The sequence below is a fragment of the Asparagus officinalis genome, chromosome 8 (genome assembly GCF_001876935.1).
Source record: "Asparagus officinalis chromosome 8, Aspof.V1, whole genome shotgun sequence".
NCBI lineage: Eukaryota > Viridiplantae > Streptophyta > Magnoliopsida > Asparagales > Asparagaceae > Asparagus > Asparagus officinalis.
The window spans coordinates 35,985,935-36,004,822 of record NC_033801.1 but is presented as its reverse complement, the minus strand read 5'-3'; the positions used below and the strand labels follow the sequence as shown (position 1 = coordinate 36,004,822).

The following is an 18,888-nucleotide window of genomic DNA, read 5'->3' as shown; positions in this document are numbered from 1 at the left end:
TATCAAGACTCGATTGAAATGTTAACAAATAAAACTATATGAGGATATGTACTATATGCACCCTACACAAAGTAAGGATGTCCGCGAGGCGCAAAAGACGCTGCTGCATCTGATGTGGGGCGCTTCATCACCGCCCCGCATCGTAAGGCGCAATGAGGCGCGCGCCTTTGAAAACACTGGTATATGTGTGTGTAAAATTTACATTAGATCAAATACTGAATTAAAATACATATAAAACTTTATGTTTCTTTCTATTATCGATAACAATTAAGAATCAAGTTAAATAAAACTAAGAATAAGGCTTAACAATAAAAGATTAGTTTTGATCGCATGGGATAATACAGTGGGTATTTTTTAAATATTAAAGTAATGGGTATTAGTTTTTGGGTTTAAAATATTGATTGTTTTCGAACCTGATATTACCAAGGAAACTAGTTTATGACATAATTAATGGGGAATTCAGATTTTGCTTTGAACCACACGTATCCATGGCGTGTCCATCGAGAATCCATGTCCGACACGTGCCGGACACGGACATGGCGCCCAAAATGTCGTGTACAAGTAAACTAGAATTTATCTAATCCACTAGTGCGAAAAAATGTGTTTCAGATGTTTAGCTCACCCTGATGTTTTCAACCCTTTTTCGATCCTAATAGCTACAGACTGAAGTTAGATTTGACTGGTGATTCAAAACAGTGACTTAACTAATATAAAGAAAAGATTGAACTAAAGAAACAAAAAGTTACTTGGGATTAGATCGGATTCAATCACTGACATCTAATTAGGGGTGGAAACAAACCGAAGTGAAGTGCATGCCTCACTGTTTGAATTCAAAATTGGTTCAAATTGAGATATTCAAATTCGTATTCAAATTCGATTTGAGTACCAAATCGAATTTGAATTCGATTTGTTTATGTATACAAAGATTCTGTAATATTTCGAGAATATTCGCTTAGCATCTCATCGGATGCCTCCAAGAGAGCTTCGATTCATATTTTAATACCCAACGCCCTTCGCCTTGCCCAACGCCCGAACACAAGAGGGATAGTGACATCAGTCACACTAAACAAGAGAGAGTCAGAGAGAGAAAGCTGCGGTGGGAGATGGAGAGGGGCTATTGGAAATGGGGCAACGGCTCACGAGTCATGATTAGGTTTTTGATTGAATTTCACGAAGATTTAAGAATTAATAATGTCAATAGATCTAAAGAAGATCAAAATGGAGTCGTCTACAATGTTTAAGACCCAAAGAGAATCAGACCCCGGGACCAAGAACGAAGAGAGATGTTTATAAAGTTGAGAACCTAACTTTGATACCATGTAGATAGAAAACATATAAAAATGTTATATTCGTATAGCTCTAAGCTCTCACCCCTCTAAAATGGAGATTATGCGGGTTTATATAACCAGTCATCGAGACTATGAACAAATATAGAGATCTTCAAGGTTAAGACCTAGCTTTGGTACCATGTAGAAAGAAAAAGTTAGTAATGTAATATTTCTATAAGTCCTAACATCTCTAAAATAGAGAATTAGAGATTAGGAGGGTTTACACGAATGGGTATGGATATGAGCCAAGTCGCCAGAGATTCTTGGACTTTCAACAAAAATGAAACATCTAGAAGTAAGAGAACCACCTCCTTAGGCTTAATTGGCAAAGGAGGGATAAACTAGCTAACTTCTAACCTAGTTTAAAACTAAACGAGGATGAAGGATTGATAAGAAAGGAACAAGTTTGAGGACAAAAATTGGCGTAGCAATACTAGTTCAAGTCTCGGCTCAAATTTAAACTAGAACTCAAGTTTTGGACCAAAGTTGTCTTCACTTGAAGTTTAATAAGTTTCCCAAATACCGCCTATCTCCATCAGCCACAAATCCTAGTTGTGAAGATTTTTTTTAAAAAGGACAATACGGATGCACATTTTCATTGATCATAACCACTCTATTTTACAAGCCCTTCATCAACTACCTCATCTAACTTTAACTTAAAATCTGTTAACTCTTTTAGGTTCCACGATAGCTTTCAACACAGTCCACATTCCAGTTATATTAAGAGACGAATAGTTCAATATGGAAATGAACATTGTTTTCACAAAAAATTTGCCATGTAAGACACAACAACAGTCGTGTCCAACAAGTCGGCTTCGACACAGCTTGTTTATAGAAGGAAAATATGGTAAGAAAATACAAAAAAGCTATAAAGAATGGAAATAGAAAGTGTCAAAGGGTGCTAGATATTTCACTACCAGTCATAGAAAACATAAGAATTATTGTATTTGTTATGTCATTCTACATACACAAATGTTGGGTCGCAAATCACTCACTAAACGAGTTAACCCTTAGGACGGATGGCTAAATAGATGGTTTTATATTTAGGATGATTCCCTAAGATTCCCTCTATTACAAACAGAGGTTTATTAAATGTGAAGCTCGATATCACCAATAAACTCGAGTCTATTGTTAATTACTCTTTGGGTTGAACTAAAGGAACCTCCGATTAATGGGTTACATCCGAACATGAAAATAAAATAAATTAGATATATTTTGTTTATTATATAAAAAAGAGCAAAAAATGGTTTTGGTATAATGCACTAAAATGCCAGATGACCAAAATTCATATCGAATTATGAATATCAGGATCAAAATTCCATAATACATGTTTTACATATATAGTATAATACACTAAAATGTAATCTCAACATACTTAATGAAATATAAGCATACAAAATATAAATAATATATATTTAGGATCACTAATCAACCTTGTAAAACAAATAAAAATACAAATCAACGTTGCAACATTTTGTCTGATTTTTTAGGTTATAATGTCATTTGATATAATGAAAAAATCATGATATCTCACCCATAAATGGCCAACTGTAGTATATTGTTTTGCGACAAGCCATATAGAAAGATATATCGACCAACATATTGGTTGATATATCGACCATATAGAAGATATATCGTTCAAAATAGTCAAAAAGTGGTAAAGGATAATTAGAGACTATATTGGTTGTGGCAAGCCATATAAAAGGATATATCAAGTAATATATCGAGCCATGTCTAGGATATTTAAAACAATGATTTAGGGCTCTAACTAATTTATGAAGGGTTATGGTGAAAGCACAGCACACGTGTCACTGATTAAGTTGTTTCATGATTATGGGCAACAACTGATATTTGTAAATTTATATAATTTGAATATTTCTTTTATTTGTAAGCTTGGATAAGTTCTTCTGTTATTTCTATGTTTCTTTATTTGTATTTCTATATCTTAGCTTTGTATTTCTATATTTCTTGCCTATTAGGCATATTGCAACTATAGGTAATGCTCACATGCTTCTTGAATTTGCATGACCTTTTTTATATTTATGAAGAGAACGGATAATGGATGAAAGACTCGAGGAGAAATGGAAAAAACCACAACAAGATATAATAAGGGACTAAAGAAAATTAACTTTATGGTGCAATAAACAAACACCGAGGCGATCAGCATGAGTGACGATAAAACATTAGAGAAAATAAATCCCAATTAATTGTATCTCAGCATCACAAAGATGAGCATGTGCACAAGATTATATTACGCATCAAAGGTAATTAATCTTGCAACGTGATTAATCGAGGCAATCAGCAAGTGATAATAGAAGGAAAATAAATATTAATTAATTGTAAAGAGAGAGCTTGTTCGAGATAATGATTATCAAGAAGATCGACTTCAATTCATAAGCATGATTAAGAAAAAGCTAGAGATCAGTGACAAATAATTAGAAATTAGATATAGTTATTTTGTTAATAGTTAATTTTCTTAAAATGTAGAATAGAGATAAAGATAAATACTTTAAATCCACTTAATTGTTTCTCCCTATAATTATGGATGAGATAACCTAATTAAATCTCTTTGAATTTATCCTAGAATAACGAGAGACACGTTAGAATAGGGAGATAATGTCATCCATCAGATTTTTAGTTACATTTGTTAGCACTAATCTAAAAGTGATCCAATAGTTAAAAAATTAATAGTAGAAAGTCTTTGTTACTATTAATAGTAGCCTAGCTATGTGTGTGCATGTGTGTGTATAAGAAGGGTGGGGGACTGAATAACCTTGCTACTAAAAATAAAATCAAGGTTTTAATTGTTGGTTAATAATATCGATTTATCACTGAGTTATCCAATTTGAACCCCTTCCGCTATAATAAGTTCAATTTTAAATCGGTCATCATTTTTGAATGTTTATCGGTGATAATACGGTAATAAAATGAGATATCTGCCAATTTTATCGGTCTAAAAATTAGAATTATCGGCTAGATTTTGTTTAGTTTGTGTTTTGATTTTGGTAACAGGCACATATATAAGAAGCAAGTTTCTACTGTTGGTTAGTGATCTTAAACTCCTTTATCTACATCTTATATTTCATTAAGTATGATTAGATTATATTTTAGGATATTATATTAATGTATATACAATATCCGATGTCACCCTGATAAATACTACTTATCCCTGATATATCCTGATATCTACTTTCTAATATGGATTAATATCATCCGATAAATCTCCAATAACCGATATTTAAAACCTCGGACAAAATAGGTGTTTGCTAGTAATTGGCCACTTCTCATCCAGACATTTAGAGTTGTCCAATTGACAGTGGACCCCACTTCATTACTCACCTATAAAATGAGTGGATGAGGAGCAGTCATCTCACTACCAAAGACTAAATAACTCTTAGTACCAAAAATACCCATATTTATCATATGTACTTGTACATACATATATACATATATATGCACTGCCTTAGCTCCCTCTACAAATAATTCTCCAAACCCTTTCTTTCCCTAAGCTGTTGCACCTATCTTCTTCCCTCCTCCCTTGAAAACCAAAAAATCCTCCTACTTCTTATGTTTCGATAGCATCTTGTTAGAATTAGTATTTGGGTTATCGGTTAGAACCCATTAACCCATTAGCCTATTACCCATATGTAATCCTATATAAACTCATGTGAATGAATGGAAGAGGCAAGCTCTCTAAATTCTCTATTTCAACATGGTATCAGAGAAACCCTAACCCTACTTTTTTTCAGCCGCCGCCTCTCCACGGAAAGCCACAAAAAAAACATAAAACAAAACAAAAAAAAACAAAACTGAACCTATCTGACGAAGCCGCCGCCGCGACGGAGCCCAAACAAAGTCCGACGAAGAACGACGAAGCTGTAGCCGCCCCGAAGATCCAGATCTACCGTCGTGAAGATCCAGTCCAGACCGACGAAGCTGTGCCGCGAAGATCCAGATCCAAACCGACGAAGTTGTCGCCGCCGCGAAGATCCAGGTCCGAGCAACGAAGTCCGACGAAGCCCAGATCCACCTCGTCGCCGCTTTGCTCACTTTCGTCGTTTTTTTTTACACTGCTGTTATTTGTAATTTCCTCTTTTCTGTTTGAGTTTGGGCCATTTGTTGGGCCTGATTGTTGGACTTTGTAAGGAGAGGAGTGATTTGTTCTTTTACTTGATGGGGGTGTAAGAACTACAGATCCAAAAAAAAATAAAAAATATATATTTATATATATATATATTTATTAATATATATACATATATATTAAAAAAAATTTGGATGAGATCTTTAACCTTCGGGTTTATGAATTCTAATCCTTCGGGTTCCTATACATTAACCTTCGGGTTTTTTATTCTAACCTTCGGGTTCTAACCTTCGGGTTCTAACCTTCGGGTTTTATACCGAGAGATTGTGTTCCTCCTACTTCTGTACTATCCTGTTCTATAACAATGATAGGATCTGACATCTCTTCTGCTGCTATTACTACTACCCCTACTACTGCTGAAATCTCTACCCCCAAAGTTGTATTGGGGACCACTGTGAAGTTAAATGGTACTATCTACTTTGGGCACAAACCTTCCGTATCTTCATTGGTGCTCAGAACAAACTGGCTCATCTTCTAGCCCCACCTCCTGCATCTACGAATCCTACGTATCCCGCATGGATCTCTGCTGACCGTTGTGTGATGACTTAGCTTCTTAACAGCATAGAAGCCCAGATCAGTAGCAGTGTCATGTTTTCGAACACTGCTAAGGAGATGTGGGATAATTTAAAAATTATGTACGGGAATGAGAAAAATGCATCCCATGTGTTTGAGTTGTATGAACGTCTTTTCTCTCTTCAACTGGGTGATCACTCTGTACCCGAATACTTTGGGGAACTGAAGAGTCTGATCGATGAATTGGAAATGCATCAGCCCGCCGTTACGGATGCCGCAACACTGTTGGGATATCGTAGGGACCTTGCTGTCTCCAAGTTCTTGTCTGGTCTAAATCCCACTTTGCAGTCTCAGATACGGGATCAAATACTCGGGGGAGATACTATCCCGTCATTGACTGCTACATTCTCCAGAGTTATGTAAGTAACTACTGGATTGACTACTGCATCTCCCTCACCGTCTGCTCCATCACTTGATCAATCTGCTATGTTTTCTGGACGTGACAGAAGTCGTGGTCGTGGTCGAGGTCGTGGCCGCGACACAGGGGGAGGACGAGGCACTTTTGGGAGACAGGTTGACTCAGATAAGACTCTGCGTCAGTGCAGACATTGTGAAAGGATTAATCACACCTCTGAGAAGTGTTGAGAGAAATTTGGTCGCCCTACTTGGGCCCAGACTGCTGATGTTACACCTCTTTCTGTTGATTCTCCGACAACTACTTCTGCCCCCACCACTGTTCAGATTTCGCAAGCCGAGTATAACCGATTGCGTCAACTTGAATCCTCTCAGAATATCCACTCTGCTACTCATGCATCCTCTTCAGGTATGGATGCCTACATTGCCTCTCCTCACATGCCATGGGCATTAGATTCTGATGCCTCTTCTCATATGACAGGTATAAAGGATCACTTTGTTTCTTTAAAACTTTCTGATCGATTTCCATCGGTGCGCATTGCTGATGGTACATACTCTCCCGTTCTTGGTGATGGAGTAGTCCATGCTACTTCATCACTGACCCTTACTGATGTCTTATATCTTCCCAAGTTTCCTGTCAGTTTATTGTCTATTAGTCAGTTCACCAAACACAACTGTAAAGTAACATTCTTTCCCTCTTATTGTGTTTTTCAGGACTTGACAACTGGGATGTAGATTGGTTCGGGACATGAGAGAGGAGGCATGTACTATTTGGACGATAATATGCCTGCTACTGGTCTTGTTGCAGCAAAATCTGATCACCCTTTACTATGGCATCAACGCCTCGGTCATCCCTCGTTATCCAAGCTTAGATCTGTCATTTTTATCCAATCGTCTGTTTCATCTTTAGGTTGTGAGTCTTGTGAACTAGGTAAGCACCACCGTGTTGCCTATCCGAGTCGTATTGATAATCGCAGTAGTTCTGCGTTTGAGTTAGTCCATTCTGATGTTTGGGTCCTTGTCGTATTCCTTCCGTTAAGGGTTATCGGTATTTCCTTATCTTTATTGATGATTTCTCTCGCATGACTTGGCTATATCTACTAAAAGAGAGATCTGAGGTTTCGACTGTTTTTGAAATCTTTTACAACGAAATCAAAAATCAATTCTCCATCTCTATTCGTGTCCTTCGTACCGATAATGCCTTAGAATACATGAAAAATAACATCTCTCGCTTTTGTGCAAATATTGGCATTATACATCAAACTTCATGTTCTCACACTTCACAACAAAATGGAGTTACAGAAAGGAAGCATAGACACATTTTAGATGTTGCTCGGACCATGATGATACATATAAATGTTCCAAAGTATTTGTGGTCTGATGCTGTTCTCAGTGCATGTTTCCTGATCAATAGGATGCCCTCTCCTATTCTTAATGGTAAAATCTCATTCACCTGCCTTTATCCTAACAAAAAACCTTTTCCTGTGGTTCCTCGTGTTTTTTGTTGTACTTGCTTTGTTCAGGATTCTCCAGGACTGGATAGACTATCTCCACGCTCTATTAAGTGTGTCTTTGTAGGCTACTCGCGAACTCAAAAAGGTTATCGGTATTATAATTCATCCTCCAGAAAATATTTTGTGTCTGCAGACGTAATCTTTTTTGAGTCGGTTTCATACTTCTCCTTGACTGGTTCACCCCCAACTGTTTGTTCATCTATGCCTCTTCCGTCTCTCGTTCCTACTACTGTTCCATTACCTAATTCGATTTCTTCTGCTGATGGATCTTCTCCGGGACTACAAAATGCCTCCACTATGCCGTCTGCACCACCATTCGATTTCTTCTGCTGATGGATCTTCTCCGGGACTACAAAATGCCTCCACTATGCCGTCTGCACCACCACCACTACTGACGTATTATCGTCGTTCAAACGGGACTACAAAATGCCTCCACTATGCCGTCTGCACCACCACCACTACTGACGTATTATCGTCGTTCAAATGTCTCTCTTTGCTCCAGCCGAACAGTCATCTCTCGTTGCAGGTCCGCCTCCTTCTAATCCATCTGATCTCGATATACCAATTGCTCATCGAAAAGGTAAACGGTCTTGTACTAATCATCCTATATCTGATTTTGTTTCGTATGACCGTCTTACTCCCTCTTCTCGTCAGTTTGCTTTGTCCTTATCCTCTATATCTCTACCCAGGTCATATGAGGAGGCTGTATTAGATCATGCTTGAAAACAGGTCATGGATGAGGAGATGGATGCACTTGTTTCTAGAGGGACTTGGGATCTTGTATCTTCTCCGACTGGCGTTACTGTAGTTGGATGTCGATGGGTTTATACCTTGAAGTACCGCACCGATGGTTCGATTGATCGTTATAAAGCACGTCTTGTTGCTAAGGGGTATACTCAAACCTATGGGGTCGATTATCTTGAAACATTCTCCCGTAGCCCGTCTCAACTTCATTCGCCTACTTTTCTCTATGACTATTAACCTGGACTGGATAATGTTTCAGCTGGATGTTAAAAATACCTTTTTGGATGGTGACTTGCAGGAGGAAGTCTATATGGAGCAACCACCAGGGTATGTTGCTCAGGGGGAGAATACTGTCTGCAAGCTTAAAAAGGTGATTTATGGTCTAAAACAGAGTCCACGGGCATGGTTTGAGAAATTTAGTACTGCTATATCTGGTGTCGGTTTCAAACGATGTCAATCTAATCACACCGTCTTTATCCGGCGCACTACAACTGGTCTGGTGATTCTGACCGTATATGTTGATGACATCCTGCTTACTGAGAGTGACATTGTTGCCTTAGCTGAGACTAGGGAGTACCTTTCAAGTCACTTTGTGACCAAAGATATGGGAAAACCCAAATATTTTCTTGGGATTGAGATTGCATATCAAAAGGACCGTTTGCTTCTATCTCAAAGGAAATATGTATTGGACTTATTAGAAGAAATGGGTCTTTTGGGGTGTAAGCCAGCAAGCACTCCCATGAATAGGGGTGTGCAACGGCCGGTTCGGTTCGGTTTTTACCAAAATTTGAACCGAACCGAACCGTCTATAATTCAAAACCGAACCAAACTATTGCAAGTCGGTTCGGTGCGGTTCGGTTCGGTTTATTCGGTTCTAACTTCATCAAACTTCTTATCAAACAACAAACTGTGTTAAAGAAAAAAGATATCAACAAAGTAGGAGATTATAAAGTATTAAACACTGATATAATGATATTATTTTCAACCTATAATGATTCAGAAAATAAGTTTAGGGTTTGAGTCTTTGACTCTTTGGGGACGGGTCGGGTAGGTTTGAGATCAGAATGAGTAGTATTACACTATATTCGGTCGGTTCGGGTCGGTTCGGGTCGGTTCGGGTTAAAAAATTTTCAAACCGACCCGAACCGCCCTACTCATAAAACCGATTTTTTCGGGTCGGTTCGGGTCGTTAAAAAATTTTCAAACCGACCCGAACCGCCCTACTCATAAAACCGATTTTTTCGGGTCGGTTCGGGTCAGTTCGGTCGGTTTTTTCGGTTTGGACCGAACCATGCTCAGCCCTACCCATGAAGGTGAATGTGGATTTATGGTGTGATAATAGTCCTCTCCTAGATGATGCAGGCCGATATAGGAGACTGATTGGCAAGTTAATCTATCTCACTGTTACTAGACCTGATATTACCTTTACAGTGGGAGTATTGAGCAGGTTTATGCACAAACCTAGAGAGGTTCACTGGACTGCTGCTTTGAGGATTTTAGCTTATGTCAAAAGTTGTCCTGGAAAAGGATTATTGTATAAGAAGCATGGACATCTACACATCTCTGCCTTTTCTGATGCTGGGTATGCGGGAGACATAGGAGATAGGAAGACAACTTTTGGATTTTGTGTATTTATTGGAGGAAATCTAGTTACTTGAAGGAGCAAGAAACAAGATGTTGTTTCTCGATCTAGTGCAGAGGCAGAATACAGGGCTATGACTCACACTGCATGCGAGATGATATGGTTAGAGAAACTGTTGACAGAGCTTGGTTTTACTTAGCCTGATCCTATGCCTATGCATTGTGATAACCAGTCTGCTATCTATATTGCAAAGAATCCAGTATTTCATGAGAGAACTAAACACATTGAAGTTGATTGTAACTTTGTTAGAGATGCTTGGAAAAAGAAAGTGATCTCTTTTTAGTTCACTCCATCCTCCGAACAGTTGGCTAATATTCTCACTAAAGCTACATCACCTAAGGTGTTTTCTATTCTATGTAACAAGCTGGGCATGATTGATATATATCCTCCAGCTTGAGGGGGAGTGTTAGAATTAGTATTTGGGTTTTCAGGTTAGAGCCCATTAACCCATTAGCCTATTACTCATATGTAACCCTATATAAACTCATGTGAATAAATGGAAGAGGCAAGCTCTCTAAATTCTCTATTTCAACACATCTCAAAGAAGTAGAGTTTGAGAAAGTAGAGAAAGAAAAATAGAGAGAAAGAGAAGATAATGACCGGATGGGATCAACATATTTATGTAGCATCGGGTCACTCACAATGCAGATATGGATGTGGCACAGCGAAGGCTATGGGCAAGTAGATCTACACATGTCATAACAATCCCTAGTTCAGTAAGTGTCAATCTTTCATTTTCGTTATTTGATTCTTTATGGATTAAATTGATTTCTCAGTTGAAAGTGTCACATCTTGTTCCGGACTCCGTTATGTTACTTCATTCAAGATCTTGCATGTAGAAATGTTTCAACAGTTGAGATTAGGGTTTTAATTTCATTTGTTAGAACTAGGGTAGACTAATATTGCAAATCCTGTATCGAATAGGATTAATCATCATTAAGTTAGATTAGAGATGAAACTATAGACTTAGTAGTGATAATTTTTATTAGTGTTTACTAGTATGCTATTGCATGCAATGCGTGCTTGATGAAGAATGGATGATTGCTATCTTTTATTTATATTTTCAATTGTAAGAGCATTCCCCTTGATTTTAGATTTCCTATTATAGAATTTCTTTTAAATTTATATCCAAACCTACTCGTGTTTTATATCCAAATTAAAATCTTCTCTTCTTCCTGAGCAAAGGGGAATTTGTGATTAAGAAGGAATTAAATAAATCCATGGTAAAACTTTAATCAACATTATTATTAGAAATTCTATAGAAAAACAAATGGAAGGAAAATCTTGATATAATTTATATAAATTAAGGGCTTGAATAGAATTCCAAAATGTTATCGGATTAATTAAAAAATGCAAAAGATTTAAGGTATCAATCACTAAAAATCATTCTTTACAGAAATGCAAATAGCCTAAAAAATTCTGCTTTCATCTTCTTCGGTTTAATTCCTGTAGGCCTTATATTAGAATAAAATTAAAAAATAAAAAGACTAAAAGACTCACCTTGTAGAGATATGCCAGAGATGACGAGAGAGATATAATGCCCATTTGCTCACTCATCCTTTTTTTTAAGGATAAGAACTTGAAAACTAGAGGGTTAGGTTCTTTGTTGAAATGTGGGGAGTTGTGGAAAGAGGAACCATTTTCTTTTTCTTCCTAAATTTGCCCTTCTTATCATTTATTACGAATGGCAAGTTGTTGACATATTTCTTGAAATTTTTAAAATGGTGACAAAAGAAGGGTATAACAAAAAAAAGGGCCCCAAATAGCAAGCTTCCTTTAATAAGTAGTAATAGATTAGAAACCCCAACTGGACCCATCAAATTCATGCTCTTCAGTAGATCAAGTCGTAGTCAATAGTGAACAGTCAACCCAAAAAAGTCGAAAACGTGTCAAACTGGCAGCCAGTCAGACAAGGCTGTTCGACCAGCCAGTCCATTGGTCATAGTCCGATCGATCCGCTGACTGTAAGCCTAGCCCAATCTGATCGACCGGTTAGTAGACCACCAGTCACTCGTCCTGCCTAGTTGTAATAGCTATTGAGATGTATGCTAAGGTCAGCCTGACCGATCAGTCAGTAGACCACAAGTACCTCATTCTACCTAGTTGTAATGTCTACTGAGGTGTAAGCCCAGTTGCATCGCAGATACATGTGAATTCCAAGTAGGATAAGGAGTGCAATCAGTGGGTTAAGATTAGATTAGATTAGATTAGAATAACCATAAAAGAGATGGGGCCTGATCCTATTAGCAATAGGATTAGCATATCTCCTAAATTAGTCATAGCAGAGTAAGTATAGTTGGCTATTATTCTAGCTCTAATAACCAATAGGATTAATGTAGGTGATATCCTTAACTCAGCAGAATTGGTATAAATGCCATAGCTCTTGTGATAGTAAACATACCTGACCTTAGTTATGATAAGAAAATAGTCTTCTTAGTCATGTCACATGTACTAAAGACAAATTATGTCTTTCTTTCTCCAAGAAAGATTAGGCTAATGACAGTTGTAGGGTTGTAAGGTGCATCTATAAATAAGTATAGACATATATGTTTTGGACATGAATCTAATCACTGTAGTATGTTTGTACGTTTACATACGGAAAATATGCCGACAAGTGGTGTCGGAGATACCGATACTCTCCTTGAGACAATAATGACCTGCACTTATGGATAATGTATTTAAGATGATTAGAAGAGATTCTATGTAGCATGATATATGTATATATATGCCTATCTGATGAGATCACACTAATATTTTGGATTTGTACATGTATGATAGTAGACACCTGAAACAGAGTTATCGCGAGGACAGTATAAAATGATTTGTAATGTTATGTTTAATCTCGTGATTCTCCAACATGTGATAAAGATAAGGTGTTAGTACAAGATTCCAAGTTCTTAACACCAATGAGTATGTGAAAGATACACTGATGATTCGTTGAGCCATATGCTGAGTATTTAGGTAGGTAGACAATTGTTTCCTAGGATTTTCATAGACCTAGCAGCAACCTAGCATGGGCACCTTACGCTAGATGTGACAGACCTGATCTCCTGGAATCCATGGTGGGAAATCCCCGAGGTTGGGCATCAACGATATTAGGAAACACGGGGACTAGTGCATAAAATCGTGTACAAACCAACTACTAAAATGCTGATAATTACATATGGGTAAATGGGGGAATTATGTGGGATGCTATCCAATGACCTTAATTTAAGGTCTGGGAGCGTAGCGTCAACCCAACTAATTATTTTTTGGAACATAGACAAATCAACATCATCACTAATTGTTATTATCCGTATTAACGTGTTGGGAGTGTCTGTGCTGATTCCAAATAACTTATAAAATAGGAAACTAGATAATAGGCTTGAATTTGACTTGGATACAAGCTTGCAATATATGATGCAAGTGAGTTCCATAGTCCAACTTCAATGCCATAGTGTACTTTTGTGATCTCAAGTACTTTTGACTCAGTATTTTAAATATCAGCCGATAAACCGATATTATCGGCGATTTATTAGTTTTGGGGGCCTTCGCTATGATAAGTTTTAATTTTAAATCGGTCATCGTTTTTTAATGTTATCGACGATAATGCGGTAATAATGTGAGTTATCAGCTAATATTGTCCACTCAAAATACCGGAATTATCGTCTTTTGGCTTGAGTTTGGATTTGGGTTTGGATTTGCTCTTTGGATGTTTAAGAATTATAAACTATTTGCTACTTTTGGAACTTGGTTGTTTAGGCTCCGTTTGGATACCATAGTGTTTTACTTGTTTCCATGGTATTTTCGCCAAAAACAAAACACCATGCGTTTGGAAACCATGATGTTTTTTGAGTTAAATCATCCTCAAACCAAAAACACAACACTTAATTCAAAACACCTTTCAGATGTTTTAAGTTTGGTGTTTTGATTTTGAGTTTGAGAATGTGTTAATATAATATCTAACATAATATATTAAATGTAATTAATATAGAGTTATTATCAACATGCTTATTATATTATACTATACTATATTATAGTTAATTTAATATATTAGTAATATTTATTAAATAATATAATAAATAAAATATCTTAAATAATAATATAAAAACATATTAAATACTATTATTTAATATGTTAATAATGTATTATATAATAAATAAATAATAAAAATATAAATAAACTAATAGAAAATTAAAAAAAGTTATTGATAATAAATAATAATATAATAATATACTATACAATAGTATAATCACTATAATATTATTAACTTTTTAATAAATAAATTATAATAAATTAATAATATATTAGTATTTATGATATAAATAAATATTATTATTTTATGAATATATTATTTTTACATTAACATTTGTTAGCAATAAATTATTTTATTATTAAAAGTATTTTACTTTATAATAAATTATATTATTTATTACATAATATATTAATATTTAATATATTATATTGTATTTACTATACAATATGTTATTATAATAATATTATTATATTGTTATGTTTTATTAAATACATTATAAATATATTAATATTTAATATATTATATTGTATTTACTATACAATATGTTATTATAATATTGTTATATTGTTATGTTATTATTAAATATGTTACTATTATATAATATTTATAATATAGTTAATAATAACATAACAATATAATAAGATTATTATAATAACATATTGTATAGTAAATACAATATAATATATTAAATATTAATATATTACGTAATAAATAATATAATTTATTATCAAGTAAAATAATTTTTAATAATAAAATAATTTATTGCTAACAAATGTTAATGTAAAAATAATATATTCAATTTGAAAATAATATGTAATAATTATAATATAATATAACTCATTAAAGTACAATATAATATTATAATACAGTATACAATATTATATTGCATTACATTTAATACTTATAATAATGTAAACTAAATATTATAACATTTTATTTACAATATATTTTATTATAATTAATATATAATATATTAATAATATGTTGAATACTAATGTTATAATGGATCGAACTAGTGTAATACTTGACATGGTGTTTTGAAAACATTTTAAGGTAAAAACATAACACCATGGTGTTTTTTTTACAAAAACACAATAAGAAAAACATTATGGTATCCAAACAAAGCCTAAGTGATTAGCTTATGTTTGTTTATGAATATTAACATAGCTCATAACTATTAAATCTCAACTTAGTAAGTTAGTTTATAATCCCATGATTACACAATAATTATGTTGACAATTCTTCATTCTTTATGTTATTTGCTTATATGTTATTCCATTTTTACTATAACTACACACTCGAATGGTTGCATCATGCGATCAAGAAGCAAGTTTTTATCATAGGTTAGTGATTCTAAACATGATTATTTATATTTTGGTATGGTTATATTTCATTAAGTATGGTTAGGTTACATTTTAGGGTATTATATTATGTACATATATCATCCGATAATATCACTCTGATAAATGCTACTTATCCCTGATATATTCCCGATATCCCCTATCCGATATGGATTTTGATCGTCTAATAAATCCTCGATAACCGATATTTAAAACTTTGACCCTATATTTACAATCACTAGCCATCATCAGCTAACCTAGATGTTCTAATGACAGGGAAACTCATAGTCAACTAAAATGGTAGTCAATCACGAGAACAAAGAATACCAAGTAGTCAAAACAAGGTTTTAAATATCGGTTATCAAGGATTTATCGAACTGTCAAAATCCATATCGGATAGCGGATATCGAAAATATATCAGGGATAAGTAGTATTTATCAGAGTGATATTAACGGATGGTATATATACATAATATAATATCCTAAAATGTAACCTAACCATACTTAATGAAATATAAACATACCAAAATATAAATAATCATGTTTATGATCACTAACCAATGGTAGAAACTTGCTTCTTGATCGCATAATGAAATTATTCGAGTGCATAGTTAGTAAAAATAGAATAACATACAACCAAATAACATAAAGAATGAAGAATTGTCAACATAATTATTGTGTAATAATGGGATTATAAACTAACTTACTAAGTTGAGATTTAATAGTCATGAGATTTATCAGAGTGATATTCCCAAACCCAAACTCAAACCTAAACTCAAACCAAAGGCCGATAATTCCGATATTTTGAGTGGACAATATCAGCTGATAACTCACTTTATCGCCACATTATCGCCAATAAACATTCAAGAACGATAATCGATTTAAAATCAAAACTTATCATAGCGAAGACGCCCAAAATCGATAAATCGCTAATAATATCGATTTATCGGCCGATATTTGAAACATTGTATAAAGTCACCTTAGCATCGTCTTTCCCATTTCATATGCTTTATAATTTGTACTATTATATTGCATAACATGTTGTGTATATATTTCTTATTTCCTTTTCTTTCACGAACCTACTAGTATTGCTTTGATAATCCCTTGTTTGCACTGTCGGATGTTGCAGATGGTTGCAAGCTCAGAGATAAGATCAGACTCAGATTAATTTAATAAAATATTAATGTGTTCAAGACAAATACTCCATTTTCATTATTTTTAAATGTTAGAATAGAAATGAAATGCCTTCAGACTTATAAAGTGGGCTTTAATTACAGGTCAGCAACCGTAAGTTTGTATCATTTGGGAATCTTAAGAGTACCAATAAATGCAACGTTGGCCTGTCATGTGTCCTTCAATACAATATTAGGTCTTGGGGAGTGATTCAAAGCCAAACACATTTGTGTCCCACTATCCTACAAATAGGACACTTGACAATCATGTATCCTAACCAAGTAACAGCAGGCCAGGCCTAACTTCGCACATGAAAAAAAGTATTATACACCGAAGGAAAATACAATGAAGAAAAAAAATATTGGCTGTACTATATAAGTGGTATTGGAAAAGCATGCACATACCATGAGTATTTGACTGAGCAACACATTCAACTCTTCCAACCGGGTGCCCTTGGAGAAATCCTGCAAAAATATAAGAAATGAATCTCAAAATCCACCACAACCAAAAGTAATCTGATACAAATAAGAAAAGCAGAAGATCTTTGTGGGAGTTTTCCAACCATGGATCCACAAAATGTTGACATAATTGAAGGCGCAATAAAGAAATGCTAAAGAGTCATTTTTCTTTGTTTATTGTGAGAATTAAGCATTAACAGGTTGATTCCACGCGAGGCTGAAGTATAAACCAGTAACTTCGCCATAAGCATTAACAGGTTGACTCCAAAGAGCGAGGCCGAAGTATAAACCAGTATCTTCGCCAAAAGAAGGGATATTGGCTTAAGAAGTACATGGCATCTTCTAACTGAAGCTATCCCTTACAGAATCCAACATCATGTCATCTTAAATGCTACAAAAAAAATAAGGTAGGCTTATATATGCTTGTGCACTTCCAACATTCTAGATATGTTATGAACAGCAGCAAGAAAATGAATGCCCTATCAACTTCTTGTAATTTTCTTTAATGACTATTACTATCTTACTGAGCTAAAGTCAACATTTTCAACAGACATGATGAAATAATAGTTTGTCCAATTATAATTCTTATTCAGTTGTAAAATAAAAGAAACCTCTGCTAGTGTGGAATGCTTATTACGTCAGCCAGCTATATAAAATAGGCAACCAGGAGGTATGTCCTACAACCACAAATAGTTAATTCAAGCACAAAATCAAACTACATATCACGGACAACTTTGCTAAATGGCGGTTAGTTTAACAGAAAAATACCTTGAAAGTTTTCCCCTGACAGCCTTGGACAACCTTCATTAAGCAGTAATTCTTAGCAAATTCATACTTGTCCTTTCCTAGCAAACGTGGACTGAAAAAGATCACTTATAAGGTTCAATGTAGAAAAGAAGTAAACTTTAAAGGCTACTGAAAAAGATAACTCACCATAACATATTTACTTGATGATATATGTCAAAGGGCCTATTAACACCTAGCAGAAAACAAATATAACATTAACATAAAAGCCTATAAATGGATGATATAAAATCTATCCAGAAAATAGCAGAAAACCTATTGCTGAAAATCAACAAAATGAAAATTAACCAAGAGTACGAACCTAGAAGCACACCAAATGACCCAGAAACAAAGAAATAGATGGTCATCCACTGAAATTAAAAATACCAATATCCAAAACTGAGAGAGAGAGAGAGAGTCGAACAAAATACTCATCTCGAGTTAATCCAATTTTATGTTGGTTAATTTGGGATGTCAGTCAGTGTGTAAGCTTGACAAAAGGGAGAAGCTTCGGTTGTTGTAGTTTCCTGTGTCCCTTTAAGCTTATACTACATGTAACTAGCTTATGCTTTGTTAAGTTCTAAAAGAAGAGGAAAGTAAAATCTGTACGCAAAGCTAAAATGACCCAGGCCTCCTACCTTCATATAAAAAGTATTAAATTTATCTCCCAAATTCTGAGTTTATCTCTCAAATTGCAATAATTATTATTAATTTAGCCAAAATTCTGAAGAAACTATATTCCAGCTCCAGTGAGGCTTTTAAGAATCAATTGAGTTAGTCAAAATTATGTGGAATCTAAAGTCAGTGCCATACAATGGATACCT

At 34.8% G+C, this 18,888-nt stretch overlaps 1 protein-coding gene across 1 annotated transcript in view; it reads right to left on the bottom strand.

Annotated features, from left to right (window-relative positions):
• The window catches only part of LOC109820005 (DNA annealing helicase and endonuclease ZRANB3), a 67,709-nt gene that overhangs the window by 26,809 nt on the left and 22,012 nt on the right, over positions 1–18,888 (bottom strand). The window contains 3 exon segments of the mRNA XM_020386038.1: positions 17,228–17,287; positions 18,050–18,140; positions 18,215–18,250. Coding sequence (XP_020241627.1) covers positions 17,228–17,287; positions 18,050–18,140; positions 18,215–18,250 — 187 coding nt within the window.